At 55.0% G+C, this 21,556-nt stretch overlaps 1 protein-coding gene and 1 long non-coding RNA gene across 4 annotated transcripts; one reads left to right on the top strand and one right to left on the bottom strand.

The window, feature by feature from the left end:
* Positions 1-2,833: 2,833 nt before the first annotated feature.
* On the bottom strand, positions 2,834-13,062 carry LOC137222671 (uncharacterized). 3 transcript variants are annotated; one of them, XR_010942542.1, is made up of 3 exons: positions 12,842-13,062; positions 11,083-11,254; positions 2,834-3,728 (listed from the first exon to the last, which is right to left on the bottom strand). It is a non-coding gene; the product is annotated as an uncharacterized lncRNA (long non-coding RNA). The 3 variants fall into 3 exon arrangements; XR_010942543.1 differs by lacking the exon at positions 12,842-13,062 and adding an exon at positions 12,500-12,702; XR_010942541.1 differs by lacking the exon at positions 12,842-13,062 and having other exon boundaries at positions 11,083-11,654.
* On the top strand, positions 11,806-20,445 carry TLE5 (TLE family member 5, transcriptional modulator). Its single transcript, XM_067734254.1, has 7 exons — positions 11,806-11,970; positions 13,090-13,187; positions 15,549-15,612; positions 17,011-17,055; positions 17,710-17,772; positions 19,159-19,233; positions 19,323-20,445. Exons 1-7 carry the CDS (start codon positions 11,944-11,946, stop codon positions 19,542-19,544), a joined length of 594 nt encoding a protein of 197 aa, XP_067590355.1. The 5' UTR covers positions 11,806-11,943; the 3' UTR covers positions 19,545-20,445.
* The last annotated feature ends 1,111 nt before the right edge of the window (positions 20,446-21,556 follow it).

Here is a 21,556-nt window from a genome sequence, read left to right as displayed (position 1 = left end):
CAGCACTGCTGACATGGGGCCGGCTTGATGCCAGGAGCCCCCCCAGTATGAGAACCACAAATATCCCGACATCTCCCAGTGTCCCCTGGGGGCACGGTCACCCAAGTTGAGACCCCCGGTGTTAGGGATTCCACGGACCCCCAGGAGACTGGGTTCCACGACCACGGGACCTCTGAGGTCCTGGGATGCTGCACACATTTGAATACACAACGGAGAGGGAGGGAGGGGAGGTGACTCAGACACTGGGGACCCCCGTGGTTTACACTGCCTGACCATCGGGGATTTATCCTGGCATGTTATGTGAGCAGGGATCAGACTCAAATTTTCCCAAAATAATTAATACGGGGTCTCCCCCCTCTATTACATTTGGGGCCAGATCATTCTCTGGGGGTCCATCTTGGGCTCTGTGGGTGTGGAGCAGCCTCCCTGGCCCCCACCCACTCAATGCCAGGATCCCCCCATTCGGGACAACCACAGATGCCCCCAGACATCACCTGGTGTCCCCTGGTGGCAGAATCACCCCTGGCTGAAAACCACTGCTCTAGAACGTTCGAGACCATGCTCTCCATAGAATACCCTGCTGTGGTGAGCGATAACGGGCACCTTCACTGTCCAGTGTGATGGTCACCAGCCCCAGTGACTAATGAGCCCCTGAGATGTGGCCTGTGCAGCCTAGGAACTCAATTTTTAAATTTCCTTTCATTCAGTTAATTTACGTTTAATGCACATAGGCAGGGGAGCTCTGCAGTAACCAGGGTGGACAACCCAACTGGTAGAGAAGGCAGCCACTCATCCACTCATCCCTGGGCAGGAGGGGTCCCGGTGTGTGTGTGTGTGTCCGTGGGCATTGGGTGTCTCCACGTTGGTGGATGTATTTGAATTTATGAACTTTTAAAAAAATTATTGTATATCAAGCATTCATTGGCACCAGACCCTGTTCTGAGCACTTTACTGTCATTGACTCAAGCACTTTACAAAGGTAAGTACTGACATTATGCTCATTGTATAGAAGAAGAAACTGAGGTTCAGAAAAGACAGCTGCCCGTGTGCTCTTTCTAAATTTTTAAAAAATTTTTAATTAAAAAAATTTTTTTAGGGAACTCCCTGGCAGTCTAGTGGTTAGGACTCCACGCTTCCACTGCAGGGGGCACGGCTTCAATCCCTGGTCAGGGAACTATGATCCCACATGCTGCATGGTGTGGCAAGGAAGGAAGGAAGGAAGGGAGGGAGGGAGGGAGGGAGGGAGAGAGAGGGAGAGAGAGAGAGGGAGGGAGGGGGGGAGAGAGAGAGAGAGAGAGAGAGAGAAAGAAAGAAAGAAAGAAAGAAAGAAAGAAAGAAAGAAAGAAAGAAAGAAAGAGAAAGAAAAATAATTTTTTTTTACCAAGTGCTCTTACTTTGTGCTAATGCCCAGCTAAGGGACCCTCACATCTCATTTCATTCCATCCTCACAACTTTCTGGAACTGTTAGGACTCCTGTTTGTGATGAGGAGACGGAGGTGCAGACAGAGGACATGCCTTGGTCCCAGTCACTCAGCAAGTAGAAGGCCAGAGTGAGGATTTGAACTCACCTCTATTAACCAGGAGGCTACACTGCCTCCCAGGACTGGCTTGGGGTGGGGGTGGGGATGGGGAAGTTTAGGGACATACAGGCACAGGCGGGACTCAGAACTAGCCAGACTGGAGTTGGAATCTCATCTCTGTCATTCCTGTCTGTGTGACCTTAGGGGTGTGTCTTGCCCTCTCTGAGCCTCTGGGTCTCCTTAGCTATAGCTACTTCCTCCTGGGATTATTCTGGGGATTAAATCACATAACTCATTGCCTTAGTCTACTTGGGCTGCCATAACATGACACCATAGATTGATTGACTTAAACAACTGAAATTTATTTTCTCACCATTCTGGAGACTGGAAGTCTAAGACCAAGGCACCAGCAGAGTCAGTGTCTGGTGACAGCTCTCTCCTTAGGTGGCAGAGAGCTGCCTCTTGCTGTGTCCTCACATAGCAGAGAGATAGTTCTGGCCTCTTCCTCTTCTTATAAGGACACTAATCCCACCATGAGGGCCCCACCCTCATGACCTCATCTAACCCTAACCTCCTCCCGAAGACCCCACCTCCAAATACCAGCCCACAGAGGATCAGGGCTTCAGCACAAGTTTGTTGTAGGGAAGACACCATTTATTCCATAGCACTCATGCAAAACACTAAAAGTGTTGCCCACATTCAGTAGCATATAGGGAAATATTTGCTGGTGGTCTTAGGATGGCGATTGAGATTGAAATCCTGGCTCTTCCTTTCATAGGCTGTGTGTTCCTGAGTCCATTTCTCAAATTCCCTGGGCCTCAGTTTCCTCAGCTGTAAAATGGGAGTGATCATCATGCCCACCTCAAGCGCTCGGAGCAGTGCTGGGGATATGAAAGAACTTAGTAGACTCTGGCCTCTTACAACGAAGAGGGTATTTATTTTGTTGGGGTGGGGGATAGGTGGAGGGATCTAGGTACCAGAGAGCGAGGGGAGCGGTGCAGGTCCAGTGGGGTCTGCACTATGCCCTCCCCTACTACATAGATGGGAAAGCAGAGGCCCAGAGAGGGACAGAGAGTTGTCCAGAGCCACTCAGCCCACCAGCTGCAAAGCTGCAGCTAGCACTTGGCCCTTAGGTATCTCAGAGGAGGCAGTGGGGGCCTCTGAAGGGCAGGCCAGGTGGGCAGCCATGCCTCCCTGCTCCCCACAGTCCCCAGATGTCCCCAGAGACACGCCTGCTGTGGGTGGCCTGCTAATCATGCCTCCTAATTACAGCACCTAATTACCACGCAGCCCCCGGGAAAGGCTGGGAACACTTTTTTTTTTTTTTTTTTTTTTTTTATTTATGGCTGCGTTGGGTCTTCATTGCTGCGGGCTTTCTCTAGTTGCGGGGAGTGGGGGCTACTCTTCTCATTGGGTGGCTTCTCTTGTTGCGGAGCACAGGCTCTAGGCACGCAGGCTTCAGTAGTTGTGGCTCGCGGGCTCTAGAGCACAGGCTCGGTTGTTGTGGCTCATAGGCTCAGTTGCTCCATGGCATGTGGGATCTTCCCGGACCAGGGCTCGAACACATCCGTGTCCCCTGCATTGGCAGACGGATTCTTAACCACTGCGCCACCAGGGAAGTCCCCTGGGAACACCTTTTAAAGGCCTTTAAACACCCCAACAGTGGCTCCCGGCCCTGCCAACGCCAGGCTCCCAAGGGTGCAGGCAGAAGCTCCGGGGAGAAGGATAAGCACAAAAACAAAACACACTTATTGTCAAGCTCAGCCCTGGGGGGCAGTGACAAGGCCTAGAGGCCTGGGTTCCCAGCCCCTGCCAGGCTGGTGACCTCCAGATGGGCCACACTCTCTCTGAGCCTCTCTTGTCCCCATCTGCAAAATGGGTTACTAGTAAATAAATGCGTAAAGAAGACTGGTTCCCAGCATGCGGGAAGTCTGTGCCATCCGCAGTATCATTACTATTGTTTGTTGCTGTGGCCAGGTTCCATCCGTGGTTGGGAGAACTAAGATCCCGCGCATGTGCAGGGCCAAAAAAAAAAAAAAAAGTTACGGGCAATAATAAGTCCTGGCAAAGATGTAGGGAGATCTGAACCCTCCTCCAGAGCTGCTGGGAATGGAAAATGGGGCAGCCACGGTGGAAATCCGTTTGGTGGTTTCTCTAAAAGTTAAACCTGGAGTTTCCATCTGATGCAGCAATTCCACTCCTTGGTACCTAAGAGAAATGAACATACGTGTCGACATGAAAATCTGTACATGAATATTCACAGCAGCACTACTCACGATAGCCCAAAAGTAGAAACACCCCAAACGTCCATCAACAGATGAATAGATGAACAAAAGGTGGTCCCTCCACACACAGGAACATCACTCGGCCACGAAAAGGGGTGAAGCCCTGACACTCACTACAACGTTGATGAACCTTGAGAACACGATGCTCAGTGAGAGAAGCCAGATACAGAAGGACACCCAGTGTGTGATTCCATTGATGGGAAACGTCCAGAACAGGCAAATCCACAGAGACAGAATGGATTCCTGGTTGCCAGGGGCTGGGGGAGGGGGATGGGGCGATTGCTCATGGGGACGGGGCTTCTTTAAGGGATGTTGAATGAAATAAGACAGATACGGAAGGACAAATACTGTCTGATCCCACTCATAGGAGGTCCTAGAGGAGTCAAAACCATAGAGACAGAAAATAGTTGGTGGGGGCCAGGGGCTGGGGGAGGGGATGGGGAGTGTTTCATGGGGACAGAGCTTCAGTTTGTGAAGATGAGAAAGTTCTGGAGATGGATGGTGGCGATGGCTGCGTAACAGTGAATGTGCTTAGTGCCACTGAGCTGTGCACTTAAAAACAGGTAAGATGGTTAATTTTGTTTATCCATTCCTCTGTTGATGGAGATTCGTTTCCACTCTTGGCTATTGTGAATAATGGTGCTATGGACATTGGTGTACAAATATCTATTTGAATACTTGCTTTTTATTTTTATTTTATTTTATTTTTGGCTGCATTGAGTCTTTGCTGCTGCGCGTGGGCTTTCGCTAGTTGCGGCGCGTGGGCTTTCGCTAGTTGCGGCGAGCGGGGGCTACTCTTCGTTGCAGTGCACCAGCTTCTCATTGCGGTGGCTTCTCTTGTTGTGGAGCACGGGCTCTAGGTGCGCGGGTTTCAGTAGTTGTGGCACGCAGGCTCAGTAGTTGCTCCGCGGCATGTGGGATCTTCCCGGACCAGGGCTCGAACCCGTGTCCCCTGCACTGGCAGGCGGATTCTTAACCACTGTGCCACCAGGGAAGTCCCCGAATCCTTGCTTTTTAAATTCTTTTGGGTATATACCTAGGAGTGGAATTGGGGGTCACTCTCCTGCCACGGTCCCCATTTTTTAGAGAGGGTTTCCACGTTATGGAGAAGGAAAATCATGGCTTGGAGGTTGCACAGCAAAGGATCTGAACCCCAGTCTGCATCTTCCCCTCTGGTTCATCCCCCTCCTCCCCCATTCACTTCCCTGGCAGTCCAGTGGTTAGGACTCGGCGCTTCCACTGCAGGGTGTGTGGGTTCAATCCCTGGTCGGGGAACTAAAATCCCTCATTGACCTCATTACTGGCTTAGGAAGGGTGGGGGACGAGGAACAGTTGCTACAGGGCTGGGAGGAGGGAGTCAAGTAAAGCTGGTGATGCAAGTGAAGGGCTGGATCCTGTTTTTATTTAAAATTTCGAAATTTTGTTCATCATGGAAATTTTTTCATTACTTTTGATTTGTTCAAATATTGCCTTATGCAAATCAAAACCACATTGAGATACAACTTCACACCCGCTAGAATGTGTATTATATATATATATATATATATTTTTTTAAGGACCATTTCAATTATTGGCAAGGATGTGGAGAAATTGGAACCCTCGTGCACTGCGATTGGGAATGTAAAATGGTACAGCTGCTGTGGACTATAGTTTGGCGATTCCTCGAAAATTAAACATAGGACTTACCCTATGACCCAGCAATTCCATTTCTGGGTCTACACCCAAGGGAAATAAAATAATACATTCACATAAAAACTTATATATGAATGGTCACAGCAGCATTATTCACAATGGTCAAAAAGTGGAAACAACCCAAGTGTCCATCAACAGACGAATAAATGAATACACAAAATGTGGTCCATCCTTACAATGGAACATTAGCCACAGAAAGGAATGAAGCCCTGACATACGATACAATGTGCATGGGCCTTGAAAACATGATACTCAGTGAGACAAGCCAGACACGAAAGGTCACATAGTATACGATTCATTTATATGAAATGTCTAGAACAGGCAAATCCACAGAAACAGAAAGTGTACTAGTCGTTTCCAGAGGCGGGGTGGGGGGATGCTAATGGGGATGGGGCTTCTTATGGGGGTGATGGAATGGTTTCTTTTCCTTATAAATTTTATTTATTTATTTATTGGCTGCACCGCACAGTTTGTGGGATTTTAGTTCCCCAACCAGGGATCGAACCCGGGCCCCCAGCAGTGGAATCTTGGAGTCCTAACCACTGGACCGCCAGGGAATTCCTGATGGAATGTTTTGGAACTGGATAGACATGATGGTTGCACGCCATTGTGAATGTAGTAAATGTCTCTCATAGTAAGTTGTATGTGTATTTTACCACAATTCAAAAATCGATTGCGCTAAAATAGTATTTATCTTGTTGACTGAGATTTTGGTCTTAAATTTTACGCCTGAAGAAAGTGCCTTACTAGAAAGTACACTCATCCTAGTCCCAGCCCTACCAGAATTAAATAGGAAAGTCACAATACAGCTTCATTGAGAAGGTGACATTTAAGTCAAGACTGGAAGGAGACAAAGGAATTAGCCAAACTGGGTTGTGGGGATGAGCTTTCCAGGCAGAGGGAACAGTCAGTGCAAAGGCCCTGGGGCAGGACCGGGCCTGGTGTGTTGGAGGAACAGCCAGGAGGCCCGTGTGTCTGGAGCAGCGTGAGCGAGGGGGAGAGAGGGAGGAGGGGAGGGCAGGGAGGGGACGGGGCAGGTCTTGCAGGGTCTTGGGGAGCACTTGGGCTTTTACCCCGAGGGCGGTGGGACCCTGGCAGGCTGTGGGCAGAGGAGGGGCAGGACCTGAGTCAAGTACTTAAAGCCTGTCTGCTCTGCAAGGGGAAGGATTTTTGTCCTCCTTAATCACTGCTATAAACCTCCACCTAGAGCCATGCTTGGCACACAGTAGGTGCAATAAATGTTTACTGAGGGAATGAATGAATAACAGCTCCCTTTGGGGAGGGGGGCACTAGGGTACAGACCAGTAAACTCATACTGCCCTGGGGTCACTTAGCCAGGTTATGGCAGCCAGGGGCACAAACCCAGGCCCGGACAGCTGAGGCCCCAGCTCCACCAGGCCTATCACAGGGAGGTCCCTGTGCGCACGGCAGCCACCTGTTTCCTCCCCCGCCTCTGATTAATGACCCTGCAGCCCCATCCATCATGCGCCAGCCAGCGCCTGGCTCTGCCCTGGAGGCGCGGGGCCCAGCGCTCATTTGTAAGCAGGCTGCGAGGCTGGTCTCAGGCTGTTGGATACATGAGACAGATCCCCGCCCCAACTTGGCCCCAGATGTGGCCCTAAGAACCCCAGGAAGAGGAAAGATCAGGATATGGATCCAAGGAGTAGGTGATGGGTAGGAGCTGGGGGGTGTGGGACGGCAGCTTCCCAGACAGGAAGGTCTTCAAAAGCCCCAGTTTCCCCCAAATTAATTATACGATGAAGACTATTCCCTCCTGGGCTGCAGCCTTCTGCCCTGCCTTTCCCCCGACTTGCTGGCATTCTGCTCTTTCTACCCGCAAAAGTTCCTCCACACAGTCGGCCCGGCTCAGCCTGCACCTCTCCTGAGCCTCAGTTTGGGGATCCCCCCTGGTCTCCTGACCTCCCGCCTCATCTGCATCCATTCCCACTACCAGTAAGCATTTTCTACCACTCACCCTGGTGGTCTCTCTCTGCTGCTCTAAGCCAGGGCTTCTCAGCTGGGGGCAATTCTGCCCTGAGGGACACTTGGGACTGGGGGTACTCCTGGGATCTAGTGAGTGGGGGCCAGGGATGCTTCTCAATACCCCACAGTGCCCAGGACGCCCCCCCCCCCGCCACCAGAGAATGATTCGGGCCAGAATGTCCAGAGTACAGACTGACAAACCCTGCTCTGAACTCTTCCATGGCTCCCTAGTGCTCTCCAGGTACAAGCCCAACTCCTCAGTGCAGAATGCAGGGTCCTGCATCATCTGGGGTCCTGGCCCTCTCCAGCCAGTGTTCCCACCGTGACTTGCCTTCACGCCCCACCTGGAGGGGCAGGACTGCATAGCGATCAAAGGCCCAAGGACCTGGGTTGACATCATGGTGCTGCCACCCACCAGCTATGTGATTTTGGCCAAGTCTCTTAACCTCTCGGTGCCTTAATTTCCCCATATTTCAAATGGGCATAATGGTAGTACCCAAGGTTAAAATGCTAAAGCAGTGACTGGTTCATGGTAAAAACTCAAACAGGTAGGAGGGTGTAGAGAAAGTGGAACCCTCTTACACTGGTGGTGGGAATGTAACCTGGTATGAACAGTATGAAGGCTCCTTAAAAAACTAAAAATAGAGCTACCATATGCCCCAGCAATCCCACTCCTAGGCATATACCCGGAGAAAACCATGATTTGAAAAGAGACATGCACCCCAATGTTCATAGCAGCACTATTTACAATAGCCAAGACATGGAAACAACTTAAACGTCCATCGACAGAGGAATGAATAAAGAAGATGTGGTACATATATACAATAGAATACTACTCAGCCATAAAAAGGAACAAAATAATGCCATTTGCAGCAACATGGACGGACCTAGAGATTGTTATACTGAGTGAGGTAAATCAGACAGAAAAAGACAAATATCGTATGATATCGCTTACATGTGGAATCTAAAAAAAGGGTACAAATGAACTTATTTACAAAACAGAAGTAGAGTCACAGATATAAAAAACAAACTTATGGTTACCAAGGGGGTAAGGGGGGGAGGGATAAATTGGGAGATTGGGATTGACATATACACACTACTATATACAAAATTGATAATAAGGACCTACTATATAGCACAGTGAACTCTATACTCTGTAATGGCCTATATGGGAAAAGAATCTAAAAAAAGAGTGGATATATGTATATGTATAACTGATTCACTTTGCTGTATACCTAAAAACTTAAAACAGGGACTTCCCTGGTGGCACAGTGGTTAAGAATACGCCCGCCAATGCAGGGGACACGGGTTCGAGCCCTGGTCCAGGACGATCGCACATGCCGCAGAGCAGCTAAGCCCGTGCACCACAACTACTGAAGCGCACGCGCCTATAGAGCTCGCGCTCCGCAACAAGAGAAGCCACCCCAGTGAGAAGCCCGCACAACGCAACGAACAGTAGCCCCCGCTCACCACAACTAGAGGAAGCTGGCGCGCAGCAACGAAGACCCAACGCAGCCAAATATAAATGAATAAATTAATTAAACTGGTGGGTCGGTTTATTCATAGTCTGGGTCACACATCCAGGCTTCTCTACTACATGGTGAAAGGCCTGCCCTGACCCCACTGTACTGGAGATGTCTGTGTCCATCTCTGCCCACCCAAGGCTACGGTCTGCTAAAATGGTCACCAAGAGCCCTAATACTTGGAGCTGCCTGCCTAGATGCAGAGGGCCTCCCAGGAGAAACGGTGTCTGGTCCCTGTGTGGGAGTGGGGAGATTTGCGAGCAGGGCTGGTTTGTTGGGCCTGTGACTCACGCAGTCTTACAGGACCCTGTACTTGAAGGAAGGGCCCTGATCTTAGTTTAATGCTCTGTTGTTACCATCCTAAAATTCCTGATCCTTTTTGAACCTGAGGCCCTGCGTTTTCATTTGGCCCTGGGCCCTGAAAATTCTGTAGCCTGTTCCACTCAGGGACCCGAATACAATTTGTGAGGTCTGCATATTCCGGAACCATTCGGAATAGTAAACTTTCTGTAACTTTTTTTTTTTTTTTGGCCGCACCACACAGCTTGTGGGATCTTAGTTCCCTGACCAGGGATCCATCCCATGTCCCCAGCAGTGGAAGCAATGAGTCCTAACCACTGGACCACCAGGGAATTCCCCAGGAATAGTAAACTTTCTAAAAGTGTGCGCTTTTTCTCTTAGGGAATCGGGACTAGGGAGATCCTGCATCCTCCTAACTCGTCTCTGGCCCCACTGGATGCTGTTTTATTTATTTATTTGCTAGTTTGTTTATTTAGGGCATGCCCTGTGGCATGTGGGACCTTAGTTCCCTGACCAGGGATTGAATCCGGCCCCCTACAATGGAAGCCTGGCATCTTAACCACTGGACTGCCAGGGAAGTCCAACATGCTGTCTTATTTAATGTGTTACCTTGCTCGTGATGAATTTCTGGCATTAATTTTTATTTTAAAAAATATCGTGTTCCGGGCTTTCACTACCATGGCCTGGGTTCAGTCCCTGGTCAGGGAACTGAGATCCCGCAAGCCGCACTGGGTGGCCACAGGGAAAAAAAAAAAAAAATACGGTGTTAAAGTACTGTTTTATCTTGAAGGGCTTTTTGGGTGGAAGGGGCTTCAATTTTGCTTACTCATGTCAACCTAGTCCTAACCCTTCCTCTGCCCAGGAAAAGTGACCAGAGTCCTAACTCCAGATGGGAAAACCCAAGGCCCATCCAGGAGGCAAGGTGCATAGTTGATGGCGATGGTGATAATGAAGAGCTTGTCTATTTAGCACTTGCTGGGGGTTCACGTGTATTATTTCAACAGCTTCTTCGAGGCCTGAGTCAGTCCTGTCCCTCCTCTGCCCACAGCCCTCCAGGGCTCCGACCTCACTGAGTAAAAGCCTAAGTCCTTCCCACAGACCCCGAGGCCCTGCACCATCTGTCCCGTCCCATCACCAGCTACTGAATTTGCAGGGCCCTTGTTCAAAAATTGCAAAACAAGGGCTTCCCTGGTGGCGCAGTGGTTGAGAGTCCGCCTGCCGATGCAGGGGACACGGGTTCATGCCCCGGTCTGGGACGATCCCACATGCCGCGGAGCGGCTAGGCCCGTGAGCCATGGCCGCTGAGCCTGCGCGTCCGGAGCCTGTGCTCCGCAACGGGAGTGGCCACAACAGTGAAAGGCCCGCGTACCGCAAAAAAAATAAGTAAATAATTGCAAAACAAAACTGTGAGGCCCCTTGTTCAAAAATTATTAGGAATTTCCAGACCAAAACGGCAGATCATTAACCCAAGCGCAGGCCCTTCTGGGAGCAGCGCCCATGTGTGAATGCAGGAAGCTGCTGCCTCCCTGCCCCCATCTCCTCCCAAACACCCCACTCCGTGCCAGCCACAGTGCTGCCTCAGGGCCTTTGCACTGGCATTTCTCCCTACTTGAATAAGCCACCACCCCCACAGCCTACTGGCTCGCTCTCTCAGCTCTCTCACCTTCGGGCCCTCTTAGAGGCCAAGCAGGCCCCCTCTGACCTCCCTCTGCGAAAAATCGCACCTTCCCAGCCCTCCCTCCTGCTTTGTTTTCTCCATAGCTGTTACCACCTTCTGACCTGCCAGGGATTTGGTTCACGTGTTTGCCGTCTCATGTCATCTCCACCAGGGTCGGGACTTTGTACCCCTTCCCGCCCCCACGTCCTGGAGCGGGGCCTGGAACACAGTAGGCGCTCCGTAAATGTGTGTTGAAGGCATGGCTCCCAGGAAGTCGGTATCACCACCTCCTTTCTACTGAAAAGGAAACCGAGGCTCAGAGAACAGCCCGTGAGCCAAGATTACAGAGCATGTCCCTGGCACGCGTCCGGGTCGCGCCATGACTGCGCCGGCGGTTTCGATGGGGACAGCCGGGCCCCCCGGCTTAGACACATGGGGAAACCGAGGCCCTGGCGGCTGCCTGGGCCACCCGGCCGGGAGGGGCCGCAGCGAGGCGGCGGCGCGCCGGGCCCAAGGTCACTGCGCCGGCCGGCCCGGGGGAGGCGGATGGGTGGGGATCCGCGGGCCTCCCCGGGCGCGCGCCCCCCCCTCGGCGGCGCGCACGGGGCCCGGGAAGCAGCAGCAGCGGCAGCGGCGGCAGCAGCAGGTGGAGCCGGAGCCTCCGCTTAGCCGAGGCCGCGGCCACTGCCGGCGTCGCCGCCATTAGACAATAGGAGCGGCGGCCGGGCGTGCGGGGAGGCGGGCGGCGGGGAGGGGCGGGGAGGGGCGCCGGGCGCGCAGGAAGCGGGGCCCGGGGCGCGCCGGGGCCGGGCGCGCGGGGAGGGGGCGCAGGAAGCGGGCGAGGCCGGGCGCGGGAGGCGGCGGCGGCGGCCCCGGGAGCTGCCGATCGGCGCCGGGACAAAGGCGCGGCCGCCCGGCGCCCCGAGCAGCCCGAGCCGGGGCGCACAGCCGGGGCGCAACCCGCGCCCCCCGCCGCGACTGACATGATGTTTCCACAAAGCAGGCATTCGGTAAGCGGGGCCCGCCGGCCCGGCGCCCCCCCATCCGGGCCCGGCACCCCTCAGTTCCCGGCCGGGCCATCCCCCCAGCTCTGGGCCCTGCGTCCGCCCAGGTCCTGACCCGGTCCCCCCAGTTCCCAGCCGGACCCTTCCCTCCCCCAGGTTCGGGCCCTGCGCACCCTTCAAGGACCAAGCCCTGCGCCCCCCGCTCCAGATCCCAGCCGGACCTCCCCACCCCCAGCTCGGCGTCTCCCCCCCACCTCCTAGGCCCAGTCCCCTCCAGCTCTGGGCCCAGCGCTACTCCCCACCCCCAGCTCCGGGGCTCCCTCCCATCCCCGGCAGCTCCCTGTCCCCCTCCCAGCTTCCGGGCCCAGAGCACCCCCCCCTAGCTCCCAAGCCAGGTCTCCTCCAGATCCCAACTCAGATCCCCCCAGCCCCGGCCCCAGCTCCTGGGCCCTGTGCCCCACCCCCCATCAAGCCAGCCAGGGCCTCGGCGGCCTTTGCCTCGGGCCTGGGGCGCCCCGGGAGCCCCACCAGGCACCTCTAACGCCGGGGCTGCTTTCGGGGCTTGGAAGTGGGGGGAGACCGGAGGCGCACCCCTCCCGGAAGAGCGCGGCCCGGAGGAAGGGTGCTAGGAATCTGGGGTGGGCCCCCCCGGAAGATTTCGGGTGCTTAGAGAGGCCCCTCCCCCAAGGGGAGTTTGCAAGGAAGCCTCATTCCCCCCTCCCACACCGCCAGCTTGGGGTGGGGGACCCTCTAGGACGCGTTCTCCCCCCCTCCCAGAGGCAGTTGGGGCGCTCAGATGTGCACCCCCTCTCGGCGCTTTGGAGGCGCGGTAGAGGGCGCACCCTGCCCCCCACCAAGGGCGGGCCTTCAAACGCACCTCCACAGCCTGCGGGGGGCGGGGGACGAGAGCCTCCGGGCGCGCCCACCCCCCTCGGCTTCGGGCGGAGAGGCGGGGGCAGGAAGTGCGGGCGGGGGCCGCTCCGGGGGCTGTAAACACGGGCCCGGGAAGTAGGGCGGGTGGGGGGGGGGACGCTGCAGCTGCGCCGGCCGCTGCCTCGGGGCAGCGGGGGAGAGAGGTGGGTGGCGGCTCCACCGGATCCTGACCCGGGCCGCCCCTCCCCACAGGGCTCGTCGCACCTCCCCCAGCAACTGAAATTCACCACCTCGGACTCCTGCGACCGCATCAAAGATGAGTTTCAGCTGCTGCAGGCTCAGTACCACAGGTGAGCTGGGGCTGGTGGTACCCGCCCCGGGAGAAGCTGGAGACCCCTGCTCAGATGGCAAGACTGAAGCCTGCAGCGGAGGTTGTGGCCCCTGCTATATATCTAGGCTCCGAAAAAGTAGAGGCGTTGAATGTCTTAGGTGGCAGGCACTGTCTTTAGCACTTTGCCGATATGAAATTCATTTAGTCTTTAAGACAGTCCCATTTTGTAGATGAGAAAACTGAGGCACAAAAATTTCAATAATTTGCCCAAAGCCTCAGCTGTCTGGTGTCAGAGCCCCTCTCCCCACCCCAATCTGCATTGGATAAAAGACCTCCCAACAGCTGGAGTTGGGGATGGGCCCTCCACCTCTCCACCCCACCACCCCCCCCCCCACCAAAATCTGTAGCATGTTGTCTCTCTCTGCCTAGTTTTGGAGAAAGGGTTCCTGCCAGCCCGCAGAAAGGCGATTCTCTTTCCAGAACTGAATCTAACGTTTCTAAAGGGCTTGCCAATGTGCCAAATCTGAAGAGAAAGGAACTATTATTGTCTTCATTTTACACTTAGAGAAACTTAAGCCCAGAGATGATAGGAATTTCCTGGGGTTGCACAGCAAAGAAGTGGCAGAACTGAGATTTGTACCCAGTCTCTGGGTTGAAGAATGCACATTCTCAAGGTTTTGCTATGGAGGGGGGCTTTGAACTAGGAATCAAAAGGGGGTCCATGGCCACAAATAACCTGTGGGGTCTTAGGCCCTCTCTGGACCTTACTTTACCCACACAAAAGTATTCTTTGAAGGGTCCCAAGTTGTCTCCGAGAAGAAATTGGGAACAGTGATATATTCTTTTGGAGGTACTTCCCATTCTCCCCATTTGCTGAAGATGGAACATACATCCTTTTGTTTAATCTTTACTGCTGCCCTATCGTTGTGCTCATTTCAAAGATGAGGAAACTGAGGCACAGATGGTTGAAGGGCAGGCCTAGGAACTTTGTTCTGGTCCTGTGATGTGGAGGGTTTAGGGGCTTTGCCTGGCAGGCCTGGCCTTTCTGAGCCTCTTCCCCTCCACCCCCCCGCCCCCCGGCCTGGCCCATGCCCATGTCACAGTGAGCACTGGGGCTGATCCAATTCCAGAGACCCAGCAATCTCACGATTGCTGCCACAGTGCTATGTGACCTCGGGTAGGCCACACCCCCTCTCTGAGCTTTGGAGTCTCCATCTGCTGGGCCTGGGCTTCCTGCTTTACACTGAGGGGTCCTACCATGTTGGGGGCTCACACAGGATCCACCAGTCCTTCAGGAAGGGCCAGAAATGCAGAGTTTGGAATGAAATTGCCTGATTTTGTTTTTAACGGTGGCAACAAATGCATATTTTTAAAGAAAGTTGGAGAAACCAACTGTGGCTGTCCTCCCAACTGGGGTATACAAGTCGTGGTCAGTCTGGTGAAGAGAAACTCCAGTCTCCTGGGGTAACTACAAGAGCAACTAAGTTTTTATTGGGTACTTGCTGAATACCAGCATTAAGAGTGTTTCTGGTCTTAATTCATTTCATCCTCACCACCTCACCCTCGGAGGTTGGAACTCAACAGACTTGGAGACCAAGACCCAGAGAGGTAGAGGGGTTTGCCCAGAGTCACACAGCATCAAAATAGCAGGGTTGAACTTTGGACCCAGTCTATCTGGCTTGAGTTTGTGCTCTCAGCTCTTTACCTGTCACCCTGACACCCTCGTGAGGGGCCTTTGAGAGATACCCAAAGCTTATCCTTGCTGGGGGAGCTTGAGAGAGGCGGGGGCGGTCACCATCTCTGTTACCCAATGGTGGAAATTTATGCCCCACTGCTAGGGAAATCAGGACCCACAAGAGGGCCTTGGGTGCCTTTGAAGATTCCTTGGTAAATCCAATCCAGAGCCCTACCAGCCAACTCGGCTCCCGCAGCAGCCTCTCCACCGTGTCTGTTTGTTCCTCCTTTGCTGGAGAGTTTTCCTCAGTGCTTGAGAGTATGGCCTCTGAAGCCAGCTTCCTGGCTGTGTGACCTTGAGCCCGTTCACTCAACCTCTCTGGGCGTCCATTGCATCATCTGTAAAAACAGAGTGATGTTAACAGCCCTGACCTCTTTGGGTTTCAGGAGAGGTAAAAGTTTCTTTGAATCCCTGTCTCAGCTACAGTCAGGGCATTTGCTCTGACTTTTGTTATTTTTATTATTTTCATTGCTTTCTCTGCCCCCAGATCTGCAAAGTTGGTTTCATAATCCACATTTTCTAGCTAGGGCACCTGAGGCTCCCCCTGCCCCATTTTCTGCCTGTCCCCCACCAAAGTTAGGGGCTCCCCTGCACAATGGGGGGGACCTCAGCCCAGCCCCCGCCCCTCCCCGTGTTCTTTTTCAGTCTGAAACTCGAATGTGACAAGCTGGCCAGCGAGAAGTCAGAGATGCAGCGTCATTACGTGATGGTAAGCCAGCCCTGGGGTCCAGTAGGCAGGGATGGGGGACCCCAGATCCCCCTCCAGCACCAGCAGCTGTTGCCTGAACCCTGGCCGCCACCTCTGGGATGTATGAGGAGTCAGGGTCAGCTCTCCATTCAGCCTGCCCCTGGGCCGGGCTGAGTCCGTCTTGCTGGCCTGGCTGCCGGCCCAGGCAGTGGCCGAGGTGCCAAACCACCGGGTTGCAGCCTGGGCCTGCCAGGTCCCCCGGCTGTCCTTGGCAGGAAAGGAGCCAATGGCTGGGAAAGCCAGGATCTGACTGAGGGAGCAGCCAGATCCCTCCCCACCCCCATGGTCCAGGCATCCCAGGCTTAACCCCTCCTTGCCCAAGCCTGGGAGGAGGACTCTGACGTGGGTGGGAGGGAAGGGGTGTCACTGCGTTCTTGGGCCTGACATTTGAGACCCTGCCCGCGTGCACACTGCCAGAATCACTTGCTAGGTTTCCTACCCACCAGGTGGCGATTTCTGCGTCAACCCCACGCCACCCCCACGCCCCACTGCGCCACCTCCGTCCAGCCCAGAGCCCACTTCTCCCAGGCTGTGGGGGAAGCAGAGCCAGACACTGAACCTCTGGCCTCAGAGAGAGGGATGGGGCTGGGGCAGAGAGAGGGACCCAGGACTGGGGGCCTCCAGAAGGGGGTGCTCCCGGTTTGAGAAAGACTGCCTGGAGGATGGGGCATTGCAGCTGGGGTCTTGAAGAATGAGTAGGAGCTTGCTGGGCAGAGAAGGGGAGACCACACAAAGGCCTGGGAACAAACGTCTTCCCCCCCACCCTCCCTGGAGTGACAGAGGGGTGCCATGGGACTGTTTAGAGCAAGGGAAGGGGCAGGGTCAGATCTGGGGCGTGAGGGGGGGCGCTGCTGGCCCCAGAGCCAGACCCAGCAGGATTTGTTTATCCTCGATTATTTATACCCAGGAAGGCAAACTTCCCTGGAGTCCAGGGCCACCCGCAGACAAGACACATAAAGATAAAAGATTAGGAGCCTTGGAGAGAGAGAGAGAGAGAGAGCGCGCGCGCGCGAGAGTATGTGTGTGTCTGTGTGTGTCTGTGTGTGTGTTAGAGGTTGGGGTGTGATCATTATTCCAGAAACCAGGGCACCCACACCGCTGCTGGGGCCCTGAAGCTCCCCCAGCTTCCGCAGCAGCCCCACCAGGCACCTGGGCCCCAGCGCCTGGTGTGGGTGTCTCCCCACTTCCATCTCCATCTCTTTCGCCTGCCCTCCCCTCCCCATCTCTCCACTTCTCCCCTTCTCCCCCTCTCCCCCTCTTTGTCTCTCTCTCTGTCACTCCCCCCATCTCTTTGTCTCTGGAGCCCCCCATTCTTCACCCACCCCCATTTCTCTCTGTCTCTTCTCCGCCCCCATGCAGTACTACGAGATGTCCTACGGCTTGAACATCGAGATGCACAAGCAGGTACGCCCTCTTCCCCCCTCCTCCGTCCCACGCTTACTTCGGCACTCCCCCAGGCAGGTAGGAGCTTGCCCACCCTTTGCCTGAGCTCTAAGTCTGCCCTGGTATCCTGTTACCTCCCAACCCACCCCCCTTTCTTAGGCCTCCCTGAGGGGGAGGGGCAGAGACTTTCCGGGGACCTGCCACCCCCCACCCCACTGTCTCCCCTTTGCAAACAGCAGGGGAGGGGTGATGTGCCAACCCACCCTGGAACCCCCAGATTTCCCCTTGCCCTGCAGCCTTGCTCTTGCCACCTGTGCCCTGATGAGGCTACCCTCGGGTATGTTGTAGAACACTGATGCCAGCTGCCCCCACCCCTTTTCCCCTCTCCCCCACGGAGCACTCACTGCCTATCAGGCACTGGGCATCATCTTCCCAGGGCCACCGGGACCCCAAGCGGCTGGGCGTGGGTTTGTCCTGTGCTCTTAGCCTACAGGGCAGAGAGCCAGCCTCAGATTCCACCTTTGCTGCTGATTGGGTGCCCGTGGGCCCGATGAGTTGACCTGACCCTGAGCCGAGCTGGCCTCTTCTTAGATTAGACAGAACCCCCAGGCCTCCCGGGGCTGGTCTGCGCCTGCCCCAGCTGCTGCCCAGGGCTGAAGCGTCTGTGTGTTTCAGGCTGAAATCGTCAAGAGGCTGAATGGGATCTGTGCCCAGGTCCTGCCCTACCTTTCCCAAGAGGTGAGTGGAGCCCCCAGGCCTCCCAGGGCTGCGGGGAGGAGGCGGTAGATGGACCGTGAACTTTCCCCAGGCCCTCCGTCCTGCAGCCATCTGGGGCAGCGGCGTGCTGGGTACCCCGGGGCACACGCCTTCCCTCTCTGGACCTCCCAGCCACCAGCCAGTCTGTGCAGAAGAATCCCCAGGTTGGAGAAACCCCAGGGGTGCAGGGCAGTGGAGGGAGGGGCCTCACCCTGCTGTGGAATTCCCAGCCTGAGTGAGTCATTGCACTGTAAAAATGTCAGCTACGCTGAAGACTGCACCAAGAATTCTGTTGCCCTGTTTTGCTTCCGTCTTTCACCCCCTGAGATTCATCTGCGGGGCCCTGCTGGCCACAGTGTGGACAGGGGGGCTCCCAGCACACATAGGCAGACATACAAACAGCCACAGGTATGCGCGGAGGTGACACTTAAACACACGGCACACAGACACACACAGATGCACACGGACACACGGAGGAACCAGGTACCCAACTCTTCCTCTTTTGTTTCCTGGGGTTCTAAGACTCTTGGTGTGAGGCCCAGTCTGCGCGCGCGTGCGCGCAAACACACACACACACACACACACGTGTCTGGGTCATGTAAGGCCCATCTGCTCTCTGCCAGATTTACTCTTGATAATTCATCATTTTCTCTTTAGCCCCCACCCATATCTTGGGGTCCCTTAGGTGATACCCAGGAACAATTCCAGGAGGACACCATGAAAGCCCCAAAGAAGGGGACTCTTAGGACCCTGAAGACCTAGCCTTGTGGTTTCCGTTCACAACAGGGGCTCCCTGGTAGCCAAGGCAAAGAAGGAGCTTGGCAGATTCTAGCATCTGATGGCCAGAGAGACAGACGTTCAGGGAGGGCTGGGGTACAGGGTGGGGGATTGCCCTGAACCGAGACTCGTGCCCCAGCCCTGCCGGAATTCACTGGGCCTTCCCAGGCTCTGGAGGAAGAGGAGCTTGGGTTAGCGGATCTCAGATCTCTTGGACCAGCAGTCCTGGTCTGAGCTCTTAGAACCAGGACTTCCCCGTACTGTTGACCAGGTTGTGCACTGCACTTCTGCTTCTTTGCACATGGCATTGGTCGTGGTTCAGGCTTTCTCAGACTCACCCAAAAGCTTTTTCCTAAGATTTTGGTACCAAGCCCTTTGGGTCTTCTCTGCATCTCCGTGTATCCCATTTAACAGATGAAGAGACTGAGGCTGGATGAAAGGAATCAGCTGGGGAGAGGGGGGTTTCGGGAGGCGTGGGAAGCTGCGGAGAGGGAGGGCTCTAATAGCCCAGATGGGAGCGGGGCTTCTGGGCTCTGAGCCACAAGCCCTAACAAGATCAGGGCTAATCAGTTGATTTCTCTCCACATCCAGCACCAGCAGCAAGTCTTGGGAGCCATCGAGAGGGCTAAGCAGGTCACTGCTCCTGAGCTGAACTCCATCATCCGAGTATGTTTGGGGTCTTCGGGGGAAGCAGCGGGTGGGAGAAGGACAGGTGGGCCCAAGGGGGCTAACGCTCCCCTTCCTCTGCCCTGCAGCAGCAGCTCCAAGCCCACCAGCTGTCCCAGCTGCAGGCTCTGGCCCTGCCTCTGACCCCACTGCCTGTGGGGCTGCAGCCCCCTTCGCTGCCGGCGGTCAGTGCAGGCACCGGCCTCCTCTCACTGTCGGCGCTGGGCTCCCAGGCCCACCTCTCCAAGGAAGACAAGAATGGGCATGACGGTGACACCCACCAGGAAGATGATGGCGAGAAATCGGATTAGTGGGCGGCTGGGATGGGGGCGGGGGGACAAAGGGGAGACAGACACGGAGAGAGAGGAAGATTCAGCATAAGACACAGTATAGCTCGGGATTGGCTCAACTCTGGTAGTATTTATGGTAGCCGCCTGCTGGGGCCCTCGCCCTGCTTGTGTGCCACCCCCTGACTTGGCTCCTACCCCCGACTCCCAGCCTCCCTCCTCCTCCCCTGCAGCCTGAATGGGTCATTACCCGCTCATACCACAGATGAGGCAAGCTGAGGCCTGGAGGCACAAGTGGGAGGCCAGGTCCGAAGGGAGCAAGACCTCAAGAGGTCCAATACCCCCTGCACTTCCCCAATTCGCACACCTGTAACTGACAGCCCGCTGCCCCCCCGCCCCTCCCCGGGGCACACCCTGGCCTCACACCCTGGCACTGCATGCAAACACAATGCTAGCTGCCCCTCCCCGCCCTGGGCGCCCCGCGTCTCCCCTTCCCACTCACTCACCCTCCGCTAGTTCCCGCCGCCCACACCCACCTAGTCCTGTCCCCTCACCCATGAAAGAAAGAGGGGCCATGGACAGCAAGCTTTGCCCGGGGAACAGGGTGGGATGGGCGACCCAGAATTCCCTTTCTCCCTTTTCCCAAATAAAGATGAGGGTACTCGAGTTGTCTTGGTTTTTATTTTTTATTTTTCCTTTTTCCAGTATACTAGCTTGTCTTCTAAGAAAAAGGATATTAAAAAAAAGAAAAAGACAGAAAAATGTTAAAAAAAAAAAAAGCAACACCCACACCTGTGTCTGTATATAGCCTTTTAGACTGTCAGCCTTTGTTGTGTTCAGTCGTTTGATCTCTACGGAGAGAAGTGAAAATGCTGTATCGAGGGTGGGCTTAGCTGTGCCTTTCAAATAAAGATGTGAGAAGGTTGGTTGCCGTGTTCCTGCCTCTGTGTTGCGAGTTGCCCACGGTGCCCCCCCTTCCCGGAGCAGGAGAGGGCTTCCTTCAAGTCTGACATCCCCTCGTCTGTTACAGGACTGGATATTGAGAGTCCTAGCTGAGTCCGGCTTGTAAATGTAGTCTAGCTCCTGAACTTGGCGCCTAGCCCAGAGAGGGCCAGCTGGAGGCTCTAGATCACACAGCACAGCCTAGGTGCTTGAGGTCTAGCCAGCCGTTTTGACAGGTAGGCAAAGGGATTCAGAAAAGCTAAGGGGTCACTAGTTTCTGAGTCCCAGGCCAGAGGGTTCCTAAATGACAGTCTTTATCCTTAGAGACAGCTGCTGAGACTGGACAGTCACACTGCACACACAAAACGCTTTTTTCCAGATCAGAGAACACAGACCCCCAGCTGGACCTCAACTCTCCAAGGACCACTTGGAGCCCACCCTAGCCCCCCTGCATCCAAGCTGGACCAGCCCAGGAGGGGGAGCCAGCAGGAAAGGTGATTCCCAGCACACTTGGCATTTCAGTCAAGAGAACTTCAGGGACTTCCCTGGTGGTCCAGTGGTTAAGACTCTGCGCTCCCGATGCAGGGGGTGTGGGTTCGATCCCTGGTTGGGGAACTAAGATCCCACATACCCCGTGCTGTGGCCAAAAAATTTAATAATAAAAACTAAGAGGGCTTCCCTGGTGGCGCAGTGGTTGAGAGTCCGCCTGCCGATGCAGGGGACACGGGTTCGTGCCCCGGTCCGGGAGGATCCCACATGCCACGGAGCGGCTGGGCCCATGAGCCGTGGCCGCTGAGCCTGCGCGTCCAGAGCCTGTGCTCCGCAACGGGAGAGGCCACAACAGTGAGAGGCCCGCATACTGAAAAAAAAAAAAAAAAAAAGAGAAGTTCAGGCTCCCCACCCAGGATATGGGCCTGGTGGCGGGGAGGTGGGTGGAGAGTGGGGACAGTCATCTGGACTTGGTAAGATCTTCACAAGGGCTTCATGCTACAGAAATCCCACCCTCAAGGAACTGGGAGCACGAGGGATGCAAGGAATTCTCAGCTGTCTGCCCAATCCAGTGGGTTTGCATGGGGGCCAAGGGCACAGGAAGG

The sequence above is a fragment of the Pseudorca crassidens genome, chromosome 3 (genome assembly GCF_039906515.1).
Source record: "Pseudorca crassidens isolate mPseCra1 chromosome 3, mPseCra1.hap1, whole genome shotgun sequence".
Lineage (NCBI taxonomy): Eukaryota > Metazoa > Chordata > Mammalia > Artiodactyla > Delphinidae > Pseudorca > Pseudorca crassidens.
Note: the sequence above shows the minus strand (reverse complement) of the source record. Positions and strands in the feature narration are given on the sequence as shown.